The 20908-nt window shown below is 42.1% G+C and overlaps 1 protein-coding gene across 7 annotated transcripts; it reads left to right on the forward strand.

Moving 5' to 3' along the window:
- The first annotated feature begins 231 nt into the window (after positions 1-231).
- SLAMF6 (SLAM family member 6) lies at positions 232-15050 on the forward strand. Of its 7 annotated transcripts, none has more exons than XM_070396806.1 (8): positions 232-323; positions 5199-5522; positions 9389-9652; positions 10127-10237; positions 10571-10609; positions 12042-12124; positions 13825-13899; positions 14482-15050. In XM_070396806.1, the coding sequence occupies exons 1-8, from the start codon at positions 275-277 to the stop codon at positions 14521-14523; spliced, it is 987 nt and encodes a 328-aa protein (XP_070252907.1). In that variant the 5' UTR covers positions 232-274; the 3' UTR covers positions 14524-15050. The 7 variants fall into 7 exon arrangements, with proteins under 7 accessions (XP_070252907.1, XP_070252908.1, XP_070252911.1 ...); XM_070396807.1 differs by having other exon boundaries at positions 14496-15050; XM_070396810.1 differs by having other exon boundaries at positions 5289-5522.
- Positions 15051-20908: the final 5858 nt, after the last annotated feature.

Genomic DNA, 20908 nt, shown 5'->3' on the forward strand with positions numbered 1-20908 from the left:
GTCAGCCATCGCATTGCTTGTCCGGTTTTCCTGTTTTCGGGGCCTGAAATACCATGGAGGCTTAAATATTATCTCTACGGAAGGTGAGGCCCCCTCCTATAATTGTCCTTTGCTAGGCACCCAGGGCTTCGGGTCCGTGGTCCTTGCTCTTCTCATCTCTATTTCTTGGTGCCACGCCTTTAAGAGGAAGCGGAAGTTTCTATTTGAAGCACTTGCAGTTTTACTCGTGAATGGTCTTCACTGGCGGGAAGTCTCCAGCACCAATGCTAAGAGCATGATCTGGTGGTTCCAGTTTCTCTCGCTTCTCTCCGGCCTTGGCCCAGGTAAATACCCGTACAAACCCATGTAGTCACGGAGGGCCTCCCTGGTGCTGTGCTGCTCGCTCAGTCTAAATCCCCTATATTCGGTGTCTGTCAGTCTCTCTGCCAAGGCTCTGGGTGGGGCTTCGCAATGCTATCTGATAAGCTGCTACCTCTGTCAATGTTAAATGGTTCAGTTGCTACCTAAAGCTGTATCTGCATCTAAGGGAATTGTCTCTGGGGGCACGGGAAGCAAGCTTTCCTAAGACAAGACTTTGGAGTTTATCGCCAGCACGTTGAAGAGTAAGAAGCCCTAAGTTTAGGAAAGGAAATGCTTTTGCCCGATTAGCTTCTGTCTTGCTGCATAACGTCGGGTACATTACTTATTCTTCCTGGGTCTCACTGTTCTCATCTAAAATATTAAAAACCTATGAATCGGTTTAGCCAAAATTTCGAGGCTCAACAAAAAACACTCGACATAGTTCTCTTAGTTTTGGTTTAGATCCGCTGCAATAAAAACAAAAAGCGTTCAGCTCGTTCTTCCTTTGATGCAAACCACGGGCTATGTGGTCCGAAAGTACCTTATATGGCAGAGAGAAAGACATTAGCTGGTCCTGCCTGCCTCTTGTTTCCTGCTGTGCGTTACCTGTACAACAAACTTGCATGTGATGTTTTGGGCAACCGCAACGGGTCCATTGGAGCCAACATATAGGGTTAAGGGACATATGGGGCAGGAGACAAGGCAGGAAAGCTAAGCCAGAACTAGCCAAGAGCTAATATTCCCTGAGTGTCTATTCTGTTTTACAGGCACCAGACCAAGCACTCACATGCATTATATATGTACATAAGCCTGTGACAGTTTCATGAGTCTGTACCATCCCCATGTTTACATGTGGAATTATGATGATTTCAGTAACTGCCAGCTTTCATTAGCTAGCGGGTGGCAGGCTCTTGTGATAGTTCTGAGAAACAATGACAGTTGAACAAACGGCAGCAGCACAAGAAAAAAAAAAGGACAGAAGCAAGTCACCACAGATGCAGAATTAACTGGCTCTGGGAGTGAGGGGAAGGTGAATTCATTAAGTCATCCAATCAATACTCACTGAGTACTGACTGGATGCCTGGCACTGCTCTAGTTTCTGGAGACCCATCATGAACAAAGCCGCAATAATTTCTGCCCTCATGGAGTTCACCTTTTTTAATATCTTTGTTTTGATTTCAGAGAGGAAGGGAAAGGGAGAGAGATAAGAACATCAATGATGAGAGAGAATCATTGATCGACTACCTCCTGCATGCCCACCACTGGGGACTGAGCCCACAACTCCAACCACAACTGGGGCATGTGCCCCGACTAGGAATCAAACAGTAACCTGGTTCATACATCGCAGCTCAACCACTGAGCCATGCCCACCAGGCGGAATAAGCATTTTAGCAGGGGAGACCGACTATGAACAAGATAAATAAGTGAAATAGTATATTGTATAGTGTATAGGAAGAAGGATGGTGCAGAGGGGAGCTGTGAAATTTTGGGCGTGGTATTTAAAGAAGGTGACAAAGTTTCAGGGACAGGAAGCAGACACAGAGAGGAAAATGATAAAATCAATCTTGAAAACAAGCATGAAGATGACGCATGATTATTTTTTTGTTTGTTTTTATTTTTTTAAATTAAATCTTTATTGTTCAGATTATTACATTTGTTCCTCTTCCCCCCCCCCCATAATTCCCCTCCTCTCAGTTCCCGCCCCACCCTCTGCCCTCACTCCCCACCCACTGTCCTCATCCATAGGTGCACGATTATTGTCCAGTCTCTTCCTGCATCTCCCACACCCCTTTTCCCCCCAAGAATAGTCAGTCCATTCCCTTTCTATGTCCCTGATTCTATTATAATCACCAGTTCATTCTGTACATCAGATTATTTATTCACTTGATTCTTAGATTCACTTGTTGATAGATGCATGTTTGTTGTTCATAATTTGTATCTTTACCTTTTTCTTCTTCTTCCTCTTCTTAAAGGATACCTTTCAGCATTTCGTATAATACTGGTTTGGTGATGATGAACTCCTTTAGCTCTTCCTTATCTGTGAAGCTCTTTATCTGACCTTCAATTCTGAATGATAGCTTTGCTGGATAAAGTAATCTTGGTTGTAGGTTCTTGGTATTCATCACTTTGAATATTTCTTGCCATTCCCTTCTGGCCTGCAGTTTCTGTTGAGAAATCAGCTGACAGTCGTATGGGTATTCCCTTGTAGGTAATTGAGTCTCTTTCTCTTGCTGCTTTTAAGATTCTCTCTTTGTCTTTTGCTCTTGGCATTTTAATTATGATGTGTCTTGGTGTGGTCCTCTTTGGATTCCTTTTGTTTGGGGTTCTCTGCACTTCTTGGACCTGTAAGTCCATTTCTTTCACCAGGTGGGGGAAGTTTTCTGCCATTCTTTCTTCAAATACGTTTTCAATATCTTGCTGTCTCTCATCTTCTGGCACCTCTATAATTCTAATGTTTGTACGCTTGAAGCTGTCCCAGAGGCTCCTTACACTATCTTCGTATTTTCGGATTCTTTTTTCATTTTGCTTTTCTGGTTGGGTGTTTTTTGCTTCTTCGCATTTCAAATCTTTGACTTGATTCTTGCACTCCTCTGGTCTGCTGTTGGGTGTCTGTATAATATTCTTTATTTCAGTCAGTGTATGCTTAATTTCTAGTTGGTTCTTTATCACACCATCGAGGGTCTCATTAGATTTCTTGAGGCTCTCATCAAGTTTATCGGCAGTTTCTAGAAAATTATTGAAAGACCTTAAAAGTGCGTTTTTTAGCTCTATATCCTCCATTTCTGCCATGTTTCTTAAAGAATACGCTTCAGCATTTCATATAATACTGGTTTGGCGGTGATGAACTCCTTTAGCTTTTTCTTATCTGTGAAGCTCTTTATCTGACCTTCAATTCTGAATGATAGCTTTGCTGGATAAAGTAATCTTGGTTGTAGGTTCTTGATATTCAGCACTTTGAATATTTCTTGCCATTCCCTTCTGGCCTGCAAAGTTTCTGTTGAGAAATCAGCTGACAGTGGTATGGGTATTCCCTTTTAGGTAATTGAGTCTCTTTCTCTTGCTGCTTTTAAGATTCTCTCTTTGTCTTTTGCTCTTGGCATTTTAATTATGATGTGTCTTGGTGTGGTCCTCTTTGGATTCCTTTTTGTTGCTGTTTTAATATATTTTACTAAAATTTAACATACAGAGAGAAAACAAATACTAAATATCATCTCAATGTACAAAATGAATACATTTGCATATACAGACACAGGCCAAGAAATAGAACATTATCAGCTCCCCTGCCCCCCAATTCTCCCTTTTGCTCCCTCCTACTTGCCGTCCCTCCCACTTCCTGAAAGGTAACCACCATCTTGACTTCAAATAGCAAAGATTTGTTTTGCCTGCTTTTTAACTTTAAAATAAATGGAATCATATCATGTATTCTGTTTATATCTGGGGGTTTTCTCTCAAGATTTTTCCTTGTGATGTTTACTCATATGGTTTCAAGAGGAAAGAGTTAAGATGACAAATACCAGCATGTTAAAGTGCTGATGGGAAAGATGTGCTGGGAGGTAGTACTGATGCTGGCAATGTTCATGTGCCTGGCATCCACAAGACAATTTAGGAAAACAAGAGCTCACCCAGGAGCTGAATGTCAGGGTTCCAAGAGACATTTCCTCCCCTACTCAGATCCTCTCTTGAGAATAAAGAGACGTCAAGAAGATTAAAGTCATGGTAATAGTTACTGATTGATTGTTTGATTCACTCAAACAGATTCTACTTTGTGTCAGGTACAGTGCTGATATGCAAAGATAATTAAAGCCTGATTGGTTAGACAAACAAACAGAGGGCTACAAAAGAGTGTAATAATTGTTTACTTAAGTATTTATCTAAGTATTTGGCAAAGGATGCTAAGGAAGCATCTCCCTTAAGAATCTTTGTGCCCGGCTGGTGGGGCTCAGTGGTTGAAAATTAATCTATGAACCAGGAGGTCACGGTTTGATTCCCAGGTCAGGGCACATGCCCAGGTTACGGGCTCAATCCCCAGTAGGCGGCATGCAAGAGACAGCCAACCAATGATTCTCTTTGTTGATGTTTCTACCTCTCCCTCTCCCTTCTTCTCTAAAATCAATAAAAATATATATTTTTTAAAAGAATTTTTGTGACTATTTCACCTTTTTTGCTCAAAAATTAATGGTTCTGAGATAAGCTCATTAGAATATGGCCATTATATATTCCCTTTAAATGATATTTATTTCCTTTATTTATATCTCTTCTACTAAGTATAATCTTTTTGAGAGGGGAAAAGATGACTTTTAGTATCCTGAAAAGAGCACAAAGTAGTTGGAGTCAAAGTAGTTGAGTTTGAATCCTGACTCATTCTTTAGCTATGTAACCCTGGGAAAATTACTAGTGAACTACTCTATGCCTCAGTTTTGTTATAAATTGAGATAATAGCATCCATCTACCTACCTCACAGAAATTGTTGTCAGCATCAAATGAAGTAATGTATAAAAAGAACTGTAAAGTCTGATTATTCGTCCTCTAAATATCACAAGACCACTATGTTGGACACATAGTAGGTCATCAGTAAATGTTGAGTTTTAATTATAAATTATCAGCAAACACTTGTGGTTTTGGAATTGTGGCAGGGAGTTGATGCAGTTCCTTGTCCCCCTCTATCTCATGCCCAGAGGAAGAACTCAGGGGCTGGAGTCAGATGGTGTGTATGGCCGAGGATAACCAGCCAGTGTGGGAGAGTAAACTGAGCCAGGATCATCGGGGCTAACAGCCCATTAATCAAGAGTGCCAAATATTTTGTTGGGGTGGAGCCTTTTTGATAGTCCATTTCAACAGTTTCCCTTCTGTGTTTATAGGGAACACAGATTCACAAACCCAAGCACCCCCATTGCTGGTGGACGGGGTGCCGGGGGAGTCGGTAACTCTGCCCCTGAACCTTTCTGCAGAAGAAGAAATCCAGTCCATCACCTGGCTTCATAAAACAACATCTGTCATCTTCATACTGACAGAGCCAGCACAAATCCAGGTGACTGATCCAAAACGGAAAGATCGACTGAAAGTCATCCAGTCCTCCTCCTTGCAGATCAACAACCTGACAATGGCAGACAGCGGAACTTACCGTGCCCAGATAACCACAGCAACCTCCACAAAGATGTATGGTTACAATCTGGCGATCTACAGTGAGTCAAAGATTAGATTTTTTAATTTTGTGTAAACTAAGAAATATTACATATTGTAATTCTATGTGACTGCAAATATGTGCTATGGCCTAGTAGTAAAGACTATGGCATTAGGAGCCAGATTGAGGTCCAGGGGTCAAAGCAATTCAAGAACATTGCACATGGCCAGTTAGTCGACAGAACTGAGAATAGAACCTAGGTTTTGTGACTCCCAACCCAAAATCACCTCCCTTCCTCTCACAACATAAAATGGTCCCTTTCAAACTACAAGTGTAGAGGAGGTAATGGAAGTGAAATATCTATGATTTTGTTGCCATGTGCATTACATGTATTTGTCATGTAATCCTCACAAAAGCTCCAGGAGGTAGGTACTATTTTTACCCCTGAGGTACAGTGTCGGTTACAGCAACACCCTACAATCACACAGGTAGTAAGTGGGAGAGCTTCCCATATAACTAGCTGGTATGATGCCTCCCTTTATACAAAGGTTCATCTGACCCAGTGGTACAGAACAGTAGTCTATGTAGAAAATGTTCTAGAAGGATGCGTTGAAAAAGAGAAATGTATTTTCTAGCAAGGTTGTTTAATTAACAAAAGAATATTTTCCCAGATAGCTCGGGTCCTCAACATAAACTTATGGAAACTATAATGACACTGTTTATGAGTCAATGTCAGAAAAAGAAAATCCGTCTAGCAATCAGTGATGCCAATGAATGACAGGAATGCTTGTCTTCCTTGGGGAACTATGGTCACGTTACCTCTTCCTTGTGTTTTCTCCTCTTCTGTCTGTCTCAAATATCTCTGCTTTTCTCTTATAAGGACACTTACTGGATTTAGGGCCCACCTAGATAGATAATCCAGGATCATCTCATCCATCGGCAAAAGACCTTTTTTCCAAATAAGATTCTTAGAATTGGAATATCTGAATGTGTGTGGGGGGGGGCGGGGGGGGGGGGGGACGGGGCAGGGAGTGGGGAGCAGTAGTCATCATTCAACCAACTACAGGCAGAACCACTCTGGGTAATCAGTGATCATCAAGGCAGAGCTAGGGTCCTGGAGAGAGGAGACACATCCATTGGAAAGTCTGCGAACAGATCCCATATCAGGTATCATCACACCTGTAGAGACAACATTCTTCTGCTCAGTGGATAGAGTGTTGGCCTGCGGACTGAAGGGTCCCAGGTTTGATTCCAGTCAAGGGCACACGCCTGGGTTGTGGGCTTAATCCCCAGCGGGGGGCATGCAGGAGGCAGCCAATCAATGATTCTCTCTCATCATTGATGTTTCTATCTCTCTCTCCCTCTCCTTTCCTCTCTGAAATCAATAAAAATATTTTTTTTAAAAATGAAATAAAACATTAACCAATTACTTCATATACCAGGCTAGGGATAGAAAAGATTTTATCTTACAGGCCATGATCAACTAATTGGGAATAACTTCCTAGAATTCATTGTTTTTGTTTGTTTAAATATGTGGGGGTTTTTTTGTTGCTTTTTTTTTTAGAGAGAGAGAGGAAGAGAGGGGGATAGAGAGATAGAAACAGCAATGAAAAAGAAATATCATCGATCAGCTGCCTCCTGCATGCCCCTCACAGGGGATCAAGCCCACAACCTGGGCATGTGCCAAGACCAGGAATCAAACCAGTGACCTATTGGTTCCTGGGTCGATGCTCAACTGCTGAGCTACACCAACTGGGCTCGAGTTCACTGTTAAAAAAGACATTCAGGCCATGTTAAGTTTATTCATTGAGTTAACAATATTTGTTGACTATGGACAATGTACAAGAAACTGTTTTAGGCACTTGAAATGTATCAATGAGTAAAACAGACAAAGATCCCTGCCTTCATGGAGCTGATATTCTGGGTGGAGAGTAAGAGGAGGTACTAAAGAATACATGTAATGTATAAACAAATGACACGGTATGTAAGAAAGCCATGCTGTGGAGAAAAAAAGAGATTAGAATAGCATAAGAGCATCAGGAGTGCCAACAGGGAGTAAGGCGTAATTTTAGTTAGAGGGTCACACTAAGCCTCATTGGGAAGATGACATTTAGTCAAGACCTGTTGGAGGTGAGGGAGTAAGCCATGAAGATATCTGGATGAAGAACATACCAACATGTACTCTCTCGTGCCTTGCATAGTCAAGGAACATCAAGAAGCAAAGTGTGGAGAGAGTAATAGGAAACAAGGTTCAGTAAGAAAATTGAGGGCCACATCATGTAAGGCTCTGAGAGCAAACATATGGACTTTCAAATCTAAATCTCAGTCAGGTTGAGAACCAGGAGGGTTTTACAAAGAAGTAATATGATTTGACTTAGTTGCTTAAAAGATCTCCTGGCTGCTCTGTTGCAAATAGGTTGTAAGGAACAAAGGTGGAAGCCACTGGACCAATAAGGAGGCCATTGCGACAATCCAAGCAAGAGATGATGCTGGCTTGGACCAGGAAGATAGCAGGGGAAGTGAGAAGTGCTTGGATTCAGGGTATTCTTGGCTATTGGATAAAGATGTTATTGACTAAGATGGAGAAGGCTGCAGATGGAACAGGTTTTAGAGAGAAAAATGGAGGTTCTTTTGAACATGTTGAATTGGAAATACACATTATGTCCAAGTGGAAATGTCAAGTAGATGGGGTTACAAATTCGTCAAGTGGAAAAAGGTAATAATATAGCTTTTTGGTCAGCCATGAACAAAGGCTGAGGGAGATGTGACATTCATGCCAAGTATTTGCCATTGCTGTGCTAGGCTCTGTCTTATTTAACCCTCATAATGACCTAAGCAATAGGTATTATTGCCCAGTTTTACAGATGCTTGAAACAATTACCAATGTAGTCATGATCAAGTAGCCATTAAATAACTAAGTAATGATTCTAACCCAGGTCTTAATTCCAAATCCAACATTCTTGCTGCTACATAACAGCTCCATTCTGGCAAGATAGATTCCACTAGTCCTGCTCCGTTAACTAAGCTTAAAGCATTACTCTGTCTCTTCTAATCAGACAGTTGGAGTCATCCTGTTCTTTACTGGGTCGTCTTAGGCCAAGTCTAGGTCAGTGACCTTTTCTGTACTGTTCCCATGTCCCCATTGATCCATAGCTACTGATATCTCACTAGTCAATCTTTTCTGGTCTCTGCTATCATAAATTCCTGCAGTAAAGGCTTTCTCAAATGCCTGAATACATTGCACTTCTTTGCTGCCCAGAAGAACTTGCTTGCTCTCTCAGTTTCTTCACTTCTTTCTTCCCTAATGTTTTGGTTCTCAACGTGTCCTTTTCTGTCCTGCTGACATTCTGCGTCAGGGTCTCTCTGTCCCCACTGGAGCCAGCATCATATGCAATGAGGACCAGAACTCCTGTAGACTTGTGGGAAGTGTAGTTCCCCGAGGGAGATCGGCTTCCATCTTCCACCCCAGCTAGGGATTTCTGATTATGGATGAAACAGGGCTCTTGTGCCTGGCTCTGTTTTCTAAACTTGCTAAGGTAGGGCTGGCCCTCAGCTTACTCTCCAAGTTGTTTTTACACAAGGGGCAAAAAAGAAAGGCTATAAAGGACCCCAGGACTAAACTGAAGTGCAGAAAAGTAAGGTGATCAGCCTCAAATCACCCAACTAGTTGGTGGCAAACTCAGTCTTTCACCTTTCGTTTCTCACACTGGCTTTTCTGTCTCATACCAATGACCCTCATCATTTGGTCACCCAAGACCTTGATCCCATCAATTAGGCAACATAAACAGCGTTATTTACAGAGTATACAGATCATAACATGCAGCAGAGTGTCGGGTAGAATACAGAAACATTGAGGGGAAGGACATGTTAAACAGAGGGCTGAGCCAAACCATTTGTCCTTAATCTGGGTCTTTTCTCTGCACAAAGGACGACTCAGGAACTTACAAGTGGCTAATCACACTCAATTCTTTGAGAATGGCAGCTGTGAGATCCAACTGACCTGCTCTGTGGAGAATCCAAATGACCATGCCTCGTTCAGGTGGCAGGTCGCAGGAAACACAATCCTGGAGGAAGCAAACGTCACTATCTCTTGGGAGCCCAAGGATTCCAGTGAAGAGACATACACTTGCATCGCTAAGAATCCTGTCAGCAATTTATCCTTCTCTTTCTCTGTCCAAAGTCTCTGCAAAGGTAACAGTCTGTCTCAGGTCTCTCTGAAAGCCTTGAGCAGCTGTAGGGTGTGGCGTGACCACATGACTGACCTGATTCCCCAAACAGCCGCCCAATAGGAGGCAGCCAAAGATGCTGGGAGAAGACAGACACTCAATGTCTACCCCCACCCCCCAGGTCTCACCTTCCTCCCTCATCCACCACCACCCCGCCCACACACACCCCGTCAACCCTCCTGCAACCCACTCAGAGCCCAAGAGCAAAGTCCTTAGGAAGGCAGAATTGTTTCCTTCTCCTGGCTCTACCAGGCTCTGCCCTGCCCTGTCTCCCACTACCAGAAATCCTGCCCAGAGCCCCAGAGCTTCTGGGTAGAGATGAGCCCACCCTGCCCTTCCAAAAGTGGGCTAGAAGAGGTTAAGTGTAGGCTCTGAGAAGAACACAGAGCCTTACTCAATTGTCCTAAGTGCAACTTCTTTTTTTTTTTTTTCTTTTCAGGTGTTTTTAACGAAAAAAGTCAACTCTCAGTTATCCTATGGAGTATACTAGTGCCTTCTTTGATCTGTATCATTGTGTCCTTAATTGTTTGGAAGAAGAAAAAAGTAGCAGGTTTTCTTTCTTATTACTTGTCTCTTCTCCAAGGTTTCAGAGACTTTGAGTCTGGGGTTCCCTTTACCTATGTTTTGGAAGACAGGGAAAGAGAGGGAGGATGCAAATACTGGTTCAGCTAGTCCACTAGGACAACACCTGGAGCGTAACCCCACACCTGCTAATTTCCTGAGAAGTTGTCCTCCTGGGAAGTTAGGTCCTCAGGTCCTGCCTGCCCTTACCTTTCTGGTCTCCTCCCACCACATATTCTGGAGAGGCACCTATGGGGCTGGAGGGGTGGAAGATCTCTCTCGTTAGAGTCACAGTTTCTATTTCCTTGATTTTATTTTTCAGGTTCCTTATACTTTTCTACTCAGCAAACCCAGAGTCCTGGTGAGCTTCTAGACTCTTAACTCCCAATCATAAAACAGCTGGGAATAGCCAAATTGAAGGAGAAGTGGGCCAGGCAGAGGGCTGGATAGTTGGAGAGGATGGAGTCAGAATGTCATTACACAGATGGACCAGATGGCACAACGGGAGAACCTGTCATTGTGCAAGTTTGTCCCCTGTGGGACCGACAGGGTCCTTTACAAGCATGTGGACCAGTCACTGACACAATTTCTTGGAGTGGGATTAGGGCCATTCCCCACCCTGCTGATGGAAAAGCTAAGTGCCAGTGAAAGGGCTCATGGCCTGTCCACTATCCCCCAGCAAGTCCAGGGCAAGTGTAGGATTAGAGCATCAGAGGCCCAAAGACAAACTGCCTGACCCCATCACTCTGTTCATCCAGGGTTTGGGAACTGAGTAAAAGCAATCAAAAGAGAAAATGTGATAGAGACACTGGAATACAGACTCTGAACTTAGGTTAACACTGAGTCTCATTTCCTGGGGGAGAGATATATGATGTCATGTGTAGAGGACATGGCATGAGATTTGGAGTCAGAAGGTATGCATTGAAGTTCCTTATTCGGTCATTTCCTGTATAATTTTGTGCCAAGTCAATTGAATTACCTGAGCCTACAGTTCCTTATCTATAATAATAAAAGCATAATATGCTAATTAGGCCAGACGTCCTTCTGGACGACCTTCCAGATGAAGCTGGGGCTGCGAGGGAAGCCCTGGTCCCGGGTGCCAGAGGGCAGCTGGTGCTGGCAGTCGGGGGAAGGAAGGCCTACTCTTTTTTTTCCTTTTTTTTAATTATTATTTATAATATCACAAATAGTAGTACATATGTCTCCTTTCTTTTTCCCAAATGACCTTCCCCCAGCCTCCCCTACGCCCAGCACATGCCCTCACCCCTCTCCCAGTGTCTTGCATCCATTGGTTAAGCTTATATGCACGCATGCAAGTCCTTCTGTTGATCTCCAATCCTCCCCAGCCAGGCAGGCCAACTCGTGCACGAATTTCGTGCATCGGGCCTCTAGTCTCTACTATAAACAAACCCACCTTAAGGACTTCTGAAAGGTTTAATCACAGGTATGTGCAATAATCCAGCTCCATTACCCTGGCCAGTGAGGATCTCTAGCTCATAAGCACGTGGTACTATTTGGTCCTAGGAGCTTCCTTGCTCACATGTGAATTCAACGGGAGGCTGAAACTTTAGGGTACCTCAAGACTATGTGCCCTCAAGAGATGAGGGCAAAAATAGATCCTATGATTGAGTTTCTGGTTCAACCCAGAATTTCAAAGACTGTCAAAAATGAATGAACCTTAAGGAATGGCAATGCCTTGAACAACTGCATCTTCAGGGCCAGAAAGTGTCCCGGGGTAGGCAAGGTCCTGGGAGAATGCTTCTGCAGCTGACTGTGCCTCTCTGTGTTTGCAGCAGAGACCCCGAGGGACGACCCAGGGAATGAGCCAGCCTGTCCAGAGAACACTGTGTACGCTCAGGTCACTCATCCAAACACGGTGAGTCCTTTCAGCCTTATACTCCATCGTGAGCATTATTGTTACAGTCATGATTCAAAAACTTGTCACCACAGTCATCTGACTAATCCAAACGATGTACACCATTGAGGACAGGAGAAGGCTACCGAGAGCTACAAAGTTCTACTCAGGCCCATTCCAGCCCCAACCGCTCTCACCCCAACGGAATGTTTACTCACACCCGTAGTGACACTGCTCTCTAACTGCTTAATGCATCAGGAAGTCTGGTATCCTTCAGCTTAATTACAAGCTGCCTGAAAGTAAAAATTACGTCTTCCTCTCCCTTCCCCTATGTCTTAGCATGATGCTCAGTAAATATTTGCTGAGTGGATCAAAGTTCCATTAAGTTTGAGAGTTTCCAAAGGAGACAGATCAGTAGCAGGGAAAATAGCAGTGCTCAGAAGCAGGACAAGAATGTGCACCCCCTCCACAGTAGAGGGCAGTAAAGACATGAGTAGCCCTCAATTCTCCCCACCCCTCTAGCAACAGAACCGGATGGCCTTGGTCAGGCATCAACAATTCCCCACCACCTGCAGGATGTACATTTCTAATGAACACGGTACATCCGGGCAGGCCAGTTTCCATGTCATCTGAAAAAAATCCAGGGACTCATCATTCTCCAATTGACGGAAGCAAGAGTCTAGCTAGAAATCTTTGATCCTCTCATCCAGCCCCTCACAGGTATTTGTAAAGCAAGCTCCTTGAAGAAAGGGAACATGAAGGGAAACTCTTACTTGTTCAGATATTTCTTGTTGTTGTTGTTTTTTTTCCTTAATCCTCACCCGAGGATATTTTTGCATTGATTTTTAGAGAGTGGAAGAGAGAGGGAAAGACAGAGAGAAATATCGATCGATGTGATAGAAACACATCAATTGCTTGCCTCCTGCACGAGCCCTGACCAGGGCCTGGGCCAGGAGGAGCCTGCAACCGAGGCACATGCCCATGACTGGAATCGAACCCGGGACCCTTCGGTCTGCAGGCTGACATTCTATCCAGTGATCCAAACCGGCTAGGGCCTGTTCAGATATTTCTATTGTTCTTCCCATTTCCTCTTGAAGACAAGATGAATCACTCTCAACAAACCAAGAAACTAATCTGCAAATTTAACTTTTTCTTTAGGGTAAAATTGTACTTTGGAGAATTTTGGAGATCTTGAAAACACCCTGAATATTTTTAAATTAATTTTAAATGTCAAAACCTCTGAGCACAGGGAACTTCTGTTATTGCTATATTTTGTATTCCAAGTAGAGCCACTCTTAATACCAGATGTTTCTCCTACCGGTTCCCCCTGCTTGAGGAGAAGCCAATGACCAGGCAGTTAGAACCACAGGGACAAAATAGAGCAGGCAGCACCGTCCAGGTACAGCCAGTAAAGACCTGAGACAAAAGACAGTAGAGTTGGGTTCAGGACAAGATGTTTCCTTTTCTTCACAACACTTGCTAAGAAAGTCACCCTTCTGTCTTTGATTCTTGATCCCACTGGTTTGCTGGGGTGTGCCTCTGTTTGCAGTTCAGAAAATGCCACTAAACTCACAGGTTTGAGAGCTGGTAGTGTTTGGTCTCTAGCTCCCCTTGCTAAGCACTCCCTAGAACTTTGTCACACTTCCTTTCTCTGGGAATATATCTTTGCATGAGTATCTCTTTGTCTGTGTGAGCCCAATGAGTATGATTCCTTTTTATAGAAAACGGAAATCCCAATACCTATGAAAAATAATGATTCCTCTACAATTTACTCCACAATTTCTCAACCCAAACAGGTAAGCCCATGATTGCCCCACATTCTTATCTGTCTCATCAGACCTATGACTTTGCAAAGAAAGTAAAAGCTAAGGAGCCATTTTTGCCCTCGCTGGTTTGGCTCCGTGGATAGGGTGTTGGCCTGCAGACTGAAGTGTCCCAGGTTCAATTTCAGTCAAAGGCACCTGCCCTGGTTGTGGGCTCAATCCCCAGTAGGGGGCAAGCAAGAGGCAGCCAATCAATGATTCTCATCATTGATGTTTCTATCTCTCCCTCTCCCTTCTTCTCTGAATTCAATTTAAAAAAATTTTTTTAATTAAAAAAAAAGTTAAGGAGCCATTTTATAGATGAATAATGCCAGCAGAATACAGAAAGTCTCAGGACGTCACCAAAACATATCCAAAAAGTTTTGTTGTATTAGGATCACCATGCATATCTGAGTTTTCAGCCTACTTGTGTTTTAATTTTGCCGTATGTTATCTATCAATATTCTTGTCTGCCTTCTAGTGCTCTCCAGACCTCCTGTGTAGCCATGGGGTCTGGCCTGGGGCTCTGGTCCTTATTAACCTATTTCATTTTCCTCTTTTTCCCATTAAAATAAGCCCATTCCTTCCAGGGCAACTGTTCTTGACAACGTCATCTAAGTTGCTGAAATGTCTCAAAGGAATTCAGGAATGACACATCTTCTCCTGATCCCATGGGAGACAACAGAGCGCGATTTCTGCCTGGAAACAGAATTTGAATATTTAGGATGATCACTTCCAGTCCTTCAGACTTGAACCTGCTTACCAAGGTCAAACACCAGATAACTGCCACACCTCCAAAGTGGAAACCATTCCCACCTGCGATGATATTTTGAACTTAATTTAAAAAATCAATTTGAGCCCTAACCAGTTTGGCTCAGTGGATGGAGCATCGGCCTGCAGACTGAAAGGTCCCAGGTTTGATTCCGGTCAAGGGCATGTACCTTGGTTGCGGGCACATCCCCAGTAGAAGGTGTGCAGGAGGCAGCTGATCGATGTTTCTCTCATCGATGTTTCTAACTTTCTATTCCTCTCCCTTCCTCTCTGTAAAAAATCAATAAAATATATTTTTTTAAAAATCAATTTGCAATGGATAGTATAAAAATAAATATATGGATGCATATTAGCATAACCAATGGACACAGACACTGAGGAGGTGGGGGCTTGCCTGGGGTGGGACTGGCTGTGGGGAGGGGGTCAATTAGGGAAAAAGAAGACATATGTAAAACTTTAGACAATAAAAAATATATTAAAATAATAAAAAATACATTACAATTCGGTGTTCTTGAATATTTTCAGCTGAAAATTCTCACGAAAAAATGATTTTAAAGTTGATCAGGGCTGCCACTTAGGGAAACCATTTTTTTCAATAGACACATGTGGCGTGTGGGGAAGTTCCGCCGCTTGCATCTACAGACACGGAGTACAGTGGGTTAAGGAATAACATCATTTGCAGCCCGTGATCCAGATAACATTTTCTAATCTGTTCCAGGACAAAACATGCTTCAGATAACATGCCTGGATATTGACTTTCCCTTTGGTAACTAAGCAAATGAAGTTATGGTTGATGGAGAGACTCTAATTCAGAAGACAACCACTTCTCTCCTTTTAGAAAGCAGCAGAATTGTGACACATGAGATGGCTTTGTCTGTGTGAGCCAAATGAGTATGATGACTTCAGGAGAGGATACGTTGGGAGACAATACAATGTGTTGATTATGTGTGTTGTGTTTGGAATTGGATAGACTCGTGCTCAAATCATGTACTAGACATATCTCCTGGAACATGCTACCTAAGGTCTTGGAGCTTTGGTCTCCTAGACTGAAAAAGGAGGGTGGTGATACATCAGCCCTATTACTCAAACCAGGAACCTGAGTTATCTTTGACTTCAGCTCCTCTATCACCTTTGGACTCTACCTTCAAATATATATCTGAACCTTATCCACGTCTTTACAAATCTTCAACCATCATCCTATATCTAATCGTTATCATCTCTAACCTGGAATACTACAATAAACTGAACAACTCTCCCCAGTTTTGCTCTTACCTCCCTCCACTCCATTTTCCAAAAGACAGCCAGAGTAGTGTTTTTAATATAAATCAGATCTTTCACTTGCCTGCTTAAAACTCTGCAATATTTCTCCATGCACTCAGAATGAAATTGCATCTGCATGACCCTGGATGGTCTCTGGCCCACCTCCAGCCTCAGCTATTATCACTCTCCCACCGCTATCTCTGTTTATCCTCCCTGATCTTCTTTCAGCTCCTCCATTAAGGAAAGAGTTCTTTAAGGTAGAATTATTCACATCTTCCTTAAGGCCCTACCACTGCCTGCTCAGCTCCTCCTCATTCTTTAGGTCTCAGTTTACATATGTCACTTTCTAAAAGAGACCTTCTCAGACCTCTCTATCCGGTGCTCTCCCCATTTTTCTGTCACACTTCCATGTCATTTATCATATGTCAAAACATATTTATTTTTATTGGTTTAATGTGAGTTTCTCCTACTATACCATAAACTTTCCAGGAATAAGGGCCATAATAATTTTATTTATCACTGTTTCCCTGGCACTTAACACAGTATCTAGCACAGAGGTCCTCAAACTTTTTAAACAGGGGGCCAGTTCACTGTCCCTCAGACATTCCACACATGCGCACTGCGAGCCCTGGACGAGTCGGCTGCTAAGCAGGACAGGCAGCGGCGACAAAAACACCTGGCGGCCGGATAAATGTTTTCAGCGGGCCGCATGTGGCCCGCGGGCCGTAGTTTGAGGACCCCTGACTAGCACATAGAAAATGTTCAACAAATATTTTAACTAAATAAATGAATGTGTTATAAAATTGCGTGAGAATTAAATTAGATAATATACCTGAAGTCTTTAGCATAGTGCTTAGCTCATGAAAGTGCTCAATAAATGTTAGCTATAGTTGTTGCTGTTGTTATTAAATTACATTCTCCTGAACTGACAGAAGTGGGATTCCTGGACCATATGAAAATTCTATTCTTTAATTTTTTAAGGAAACTTCATACTGTTTTCCACAGCAGCTGTACCGATTTACATTCCCACCAACAGTATACAGGAGTTCCCTTTCCTCCACATCTTCACCAATGCTTGTTATTTTTTATTTATGTTTTTGTATAGCCATCCTAACAGGTGTGAGAGGGTATCTCGCTGTGGGTTTGATTTGCATTACCCTAATGAGTAGTGATGTTGAGCACCTTTTCATATACTTGTTGGCCATTTACATGCCTTCTTTGAATGAATGTCTATTCAGATCCTTTGCCCATTTTAAATTTGGGTTATTTGGTTTTTTACTATTGAGTTTTGGGAATTTCTCAAATATTTTGGTGTGTTTTTTTTAAAACGGAAAGAGAGGAAGAGAGAATGAGAGAAAAAAAACAACACTAATGTAAGAGAGAGATTTCATCTGTTGCCTCCTGTTCACACCCCGAATGGGGATTGAATCCACAACCTGGACAAGTGACCTGACTGGGAATAGAACTGGTGACCTTTCAGTGCATGGGACGATGCTCAGCCAACTGAGCCACACCAGCCAGGGCTATATTTTGGATGTTAACCCTTTATCCGGTGTATGGTTTGCGAATGTTTTCTCCCGTTCCACAGGTTGCCTTTTCATTTTATTCTTTTCTTTGCTATGCAGAAGCTTTTTAATTCGATGTAATTCCATTTCTCTTTTCCTGCTTTTGTTGCCTTTGCTTTTGGTATCAAATTCAACAGATCATTGCCAAGGCCAATGTCAAGAGGCTTTTCTCCTATGTTTTCTTCTAGAAGTTTTACAGTTTCAACTTTTATGTTTAAGTCTTTAATCCCTTTTGAGTTGATATTTATGATAGTATACTAGTAAAAGAAGAGGCAAACTTCATTCTTTTAAATGTGGATATAGAGTTTTCCCAATACCATATATTGAAGAGACAATCTTTCCTGACAATGTGCTTGGCACATTGTCAAAGATAATTTTACCATATATATCAAGGGGTTACTGTATTTCTGGGCTCTCCAATCTATTCCAGTGGATGTCTAAGTCTGTCTTATATCAGGACCACACCATTTTAATTACTGTAGCTTTGTAGTACATTTTGAAATCAGGACATGTGAGCCCTCCAACTTTTTGAAGATTGTTTTGCCCATTAGGGTTCCTTAAGATTTCCCATGAATTTTCGAATGAGTTTTCTTCTTCTGTTTAAAAAAACCATTGTTATGATGGATAGGAATTGCATTGAATCTATAGTTCTCATTGGGTAGTGTGAACATTTTTAAAATAGTAATTCTTCCAATCCATAAACATGAGATGACTTTTCACTAATTAGTGTCTTCTATAATTCCTTTCACAATGTTTTCTAGTTCTCAGTGTACAAGTCTTTTACCTCCATGGTTAAATTTATTACTAAACCTTTTATTCTTTTTCTTACTTTTCTTTTCATTTAGTTTTATTGCTGAAAGTAATACTGATGTTCCCTTCCCCCCACCCCCATTGATCCCCTTCACTCTGCTCCTGCACGCCCCCCCCCCCCCCCCGCATTCACCACACTATTGTCTGTCCACGGGTTATGCATATATGCATATAAGTTCTTTAGTTAATCTCTTCCTCCCCCCCCGGCCCCCACCTTCCCTCTAAAATTCATCAGTCTGTTGCATGCTTCAATGTCTCTGGATCTATTTTGTTCATCAGTTTATTTTGTTCATTAGATTCTACATATAAGTGAGATCATGTGATATCTGTCTTTCTCTGACTAGCTTATTTCACTTAGCACAATACTCTCTGGGTGCCCATGCTGTCTCAAAGCGTAAGAGATCCTTCTTTTTTACAGCTGCGTAACATTCATAGTGTAAGTGTATGAGTGTTTTTATCAACCCATGATGGGCACTTGGGTTGTTTCCAGATCGTAGCTATTTTAAATGACACTGCTATGCCCTAGCTGGTTTGGCTCAGTGAATAGAACGTAGGCCTGTGGACTGAAGGATCCGGGGTTCGATTCCGGTCAAGGGCACATCTCTGGGTTGCAGGCTCAATCCCCAGTGTAGGACATGCAGGGGGCAGCCAATCGATGATTCTCTCTCATTGATGTTTCTAGCGCTTTCTCCCTCTCCCCTTCTCTGAAAATAAAAACATAACAAATCCTACATAATAAAAGGCTAATATACAAATCAACTGAACCATGAAATGACCGGTTGCTTTGATGTGCACTGACCACCAGGGGCAGACATTCAATGCAGGAGCTGCCCCCTGGTGGTTAGTGCACTCCCAAAGGGGGAGCACTGCTAAGCCACAAGCTGGGCTTATGGCTGGCAAACACAGCAGCAGTGGAGGGAGCCTCTCCCGCCTCCATGGCAGCACTAAGAATGTCCGACTGCCTTCTTAGGCCCGCTCCCCAGTTTTAGTTTCCCTAAGAATAGAAATAAGACAGGCATGCCCTCTTTTACCATGCTTATTCAACATAGTACTGGAAGTCTTAGCCACAGCGGTCAGATAAGAAGAAAACTAGAAGGAATTCAAATTGGAAAGGAGGAAGTAAAACTGTCATTATTCACAGATGACATAATATTGTACATAGAAAATCCTAAAGACTCCATTAAAAAACCTCTAGATTTAATAAATGAATTTAGCAAAGTAGCAGGATACAAAATTCACATCCAGAAATCAATGGCATTTTTGTACACCAATAATGAACTCTTAGAAAGAAAAACAAAAAAAAAATAAAACAATCCCATGTATGATTGCAACATAAAAAAAAAATAAGATACCTTGTCATAAACTTAACCAAGGAGGTGAAAGACCTGTATTCAGAAAACTACAGGACATAGTAGTTTTAAATGTGCACACTACCCAAAGCAATCCATAGATTCAATGCAATCTCTGTTAAAATACCAGTGGTATATTTCACAGATCTAGAACAAATACTCCACAAATTTATATGGAACCAAAAAAGACCCCAAATAGCCACAGCAATCTTGAGAAAGAACAAAGTGGGAGAGATCACAATATTGAATATCAAATTACACTACAAAGCCATTGGAATCAAAATAGCCTATTACTGGCACAAGAACAGACATATTTTATTCTTTTTAATGCTATTGCAAATGAAATTGTGTTTTTTTAAATTTCCTTTTCAGATAGTTTGCTGTTCATGTATAGAAATGCAATGATTTCTGTACGTCGATGTTGCATCCTGAAACTTTACTGATTTTGTTTGTTCTAACAGTGTTTGTGGAGGTCTTTCAGGGTTTCAAAATTTAAGATTATGTCATGTGCAGACAGAGATCATTTTATTTCTTCCTTTCTGTTCTGGATGCCTTTTATCATTATTTATTTATTTATTTATTTATTTATTTATTGCTGAATTACTCTGGCTAAGACTTTCATTACTATGCTGAATAGAAGTAACAAAAGCAGTCATTTTTGTCTTTTCCCTGACTGTAGAGGAAAAGATTTCAGTTTTTCATCACTGACTATGGCGTTCATTGTAAGTTTTTCATATATTGTGTAGAGATAAGTTCCTCAGTGCCTAATTTGTTGAGGGCTTTTATCATGAAAGGGTGTTATTTTTTTTGCAGTTGATGTTTATCTTTTTTCAAAAAAAAATTTTCTTTATTAAGGTATTACATATGTGTCCTTATCCCCCCACTGCCCCTCCACCCCCCTACTCATGCTCTCACCCCCTGGTGTCTGTGTCCATTGGTTACGCTTATATGCATGCATACAAGTCCTTTGGTTGATCTCTCCCCCTTACCTCCACCCTCCCTACCTTCCCTCAAGGGTGTTAAATTTTGTCAAATGCTTTTTCTGCATCTGTTAAGATGATCATGGCGTTCCGGTCAAGATGGTAAACCAGGTACTCTCTTCTTCCGACAACCACATCAAAGTTACAACTAAACTACAGAATAACCATCATTCAGAACCAGCTGAAATCTGGCTGAATGAAACTCTGACAACTAGGGAATTAAAGAAGAAGCCACATTAAGACTGGTAGGAAGGCCCTGACCGGTTTG

The sequence above is a fragment of the Myotis yumanensis genome, unplaced genomic scaffold (assembly GCF_028538775.1).
Source record: "Myotis yumanensis isolate MYYU_CA2020_CCGP unplaced genomic scaffold, mMyoYum1.0.hap1 SCAF_17, whole genome shotgun sequence".
NCBI classification, from domain to species: domain Eukaryota; kingdom Metazoa; phylum Chordata; class Mammalia; order Chiroptera; family Vespertilionidae; genus Myotis; species Myotis yumanensis.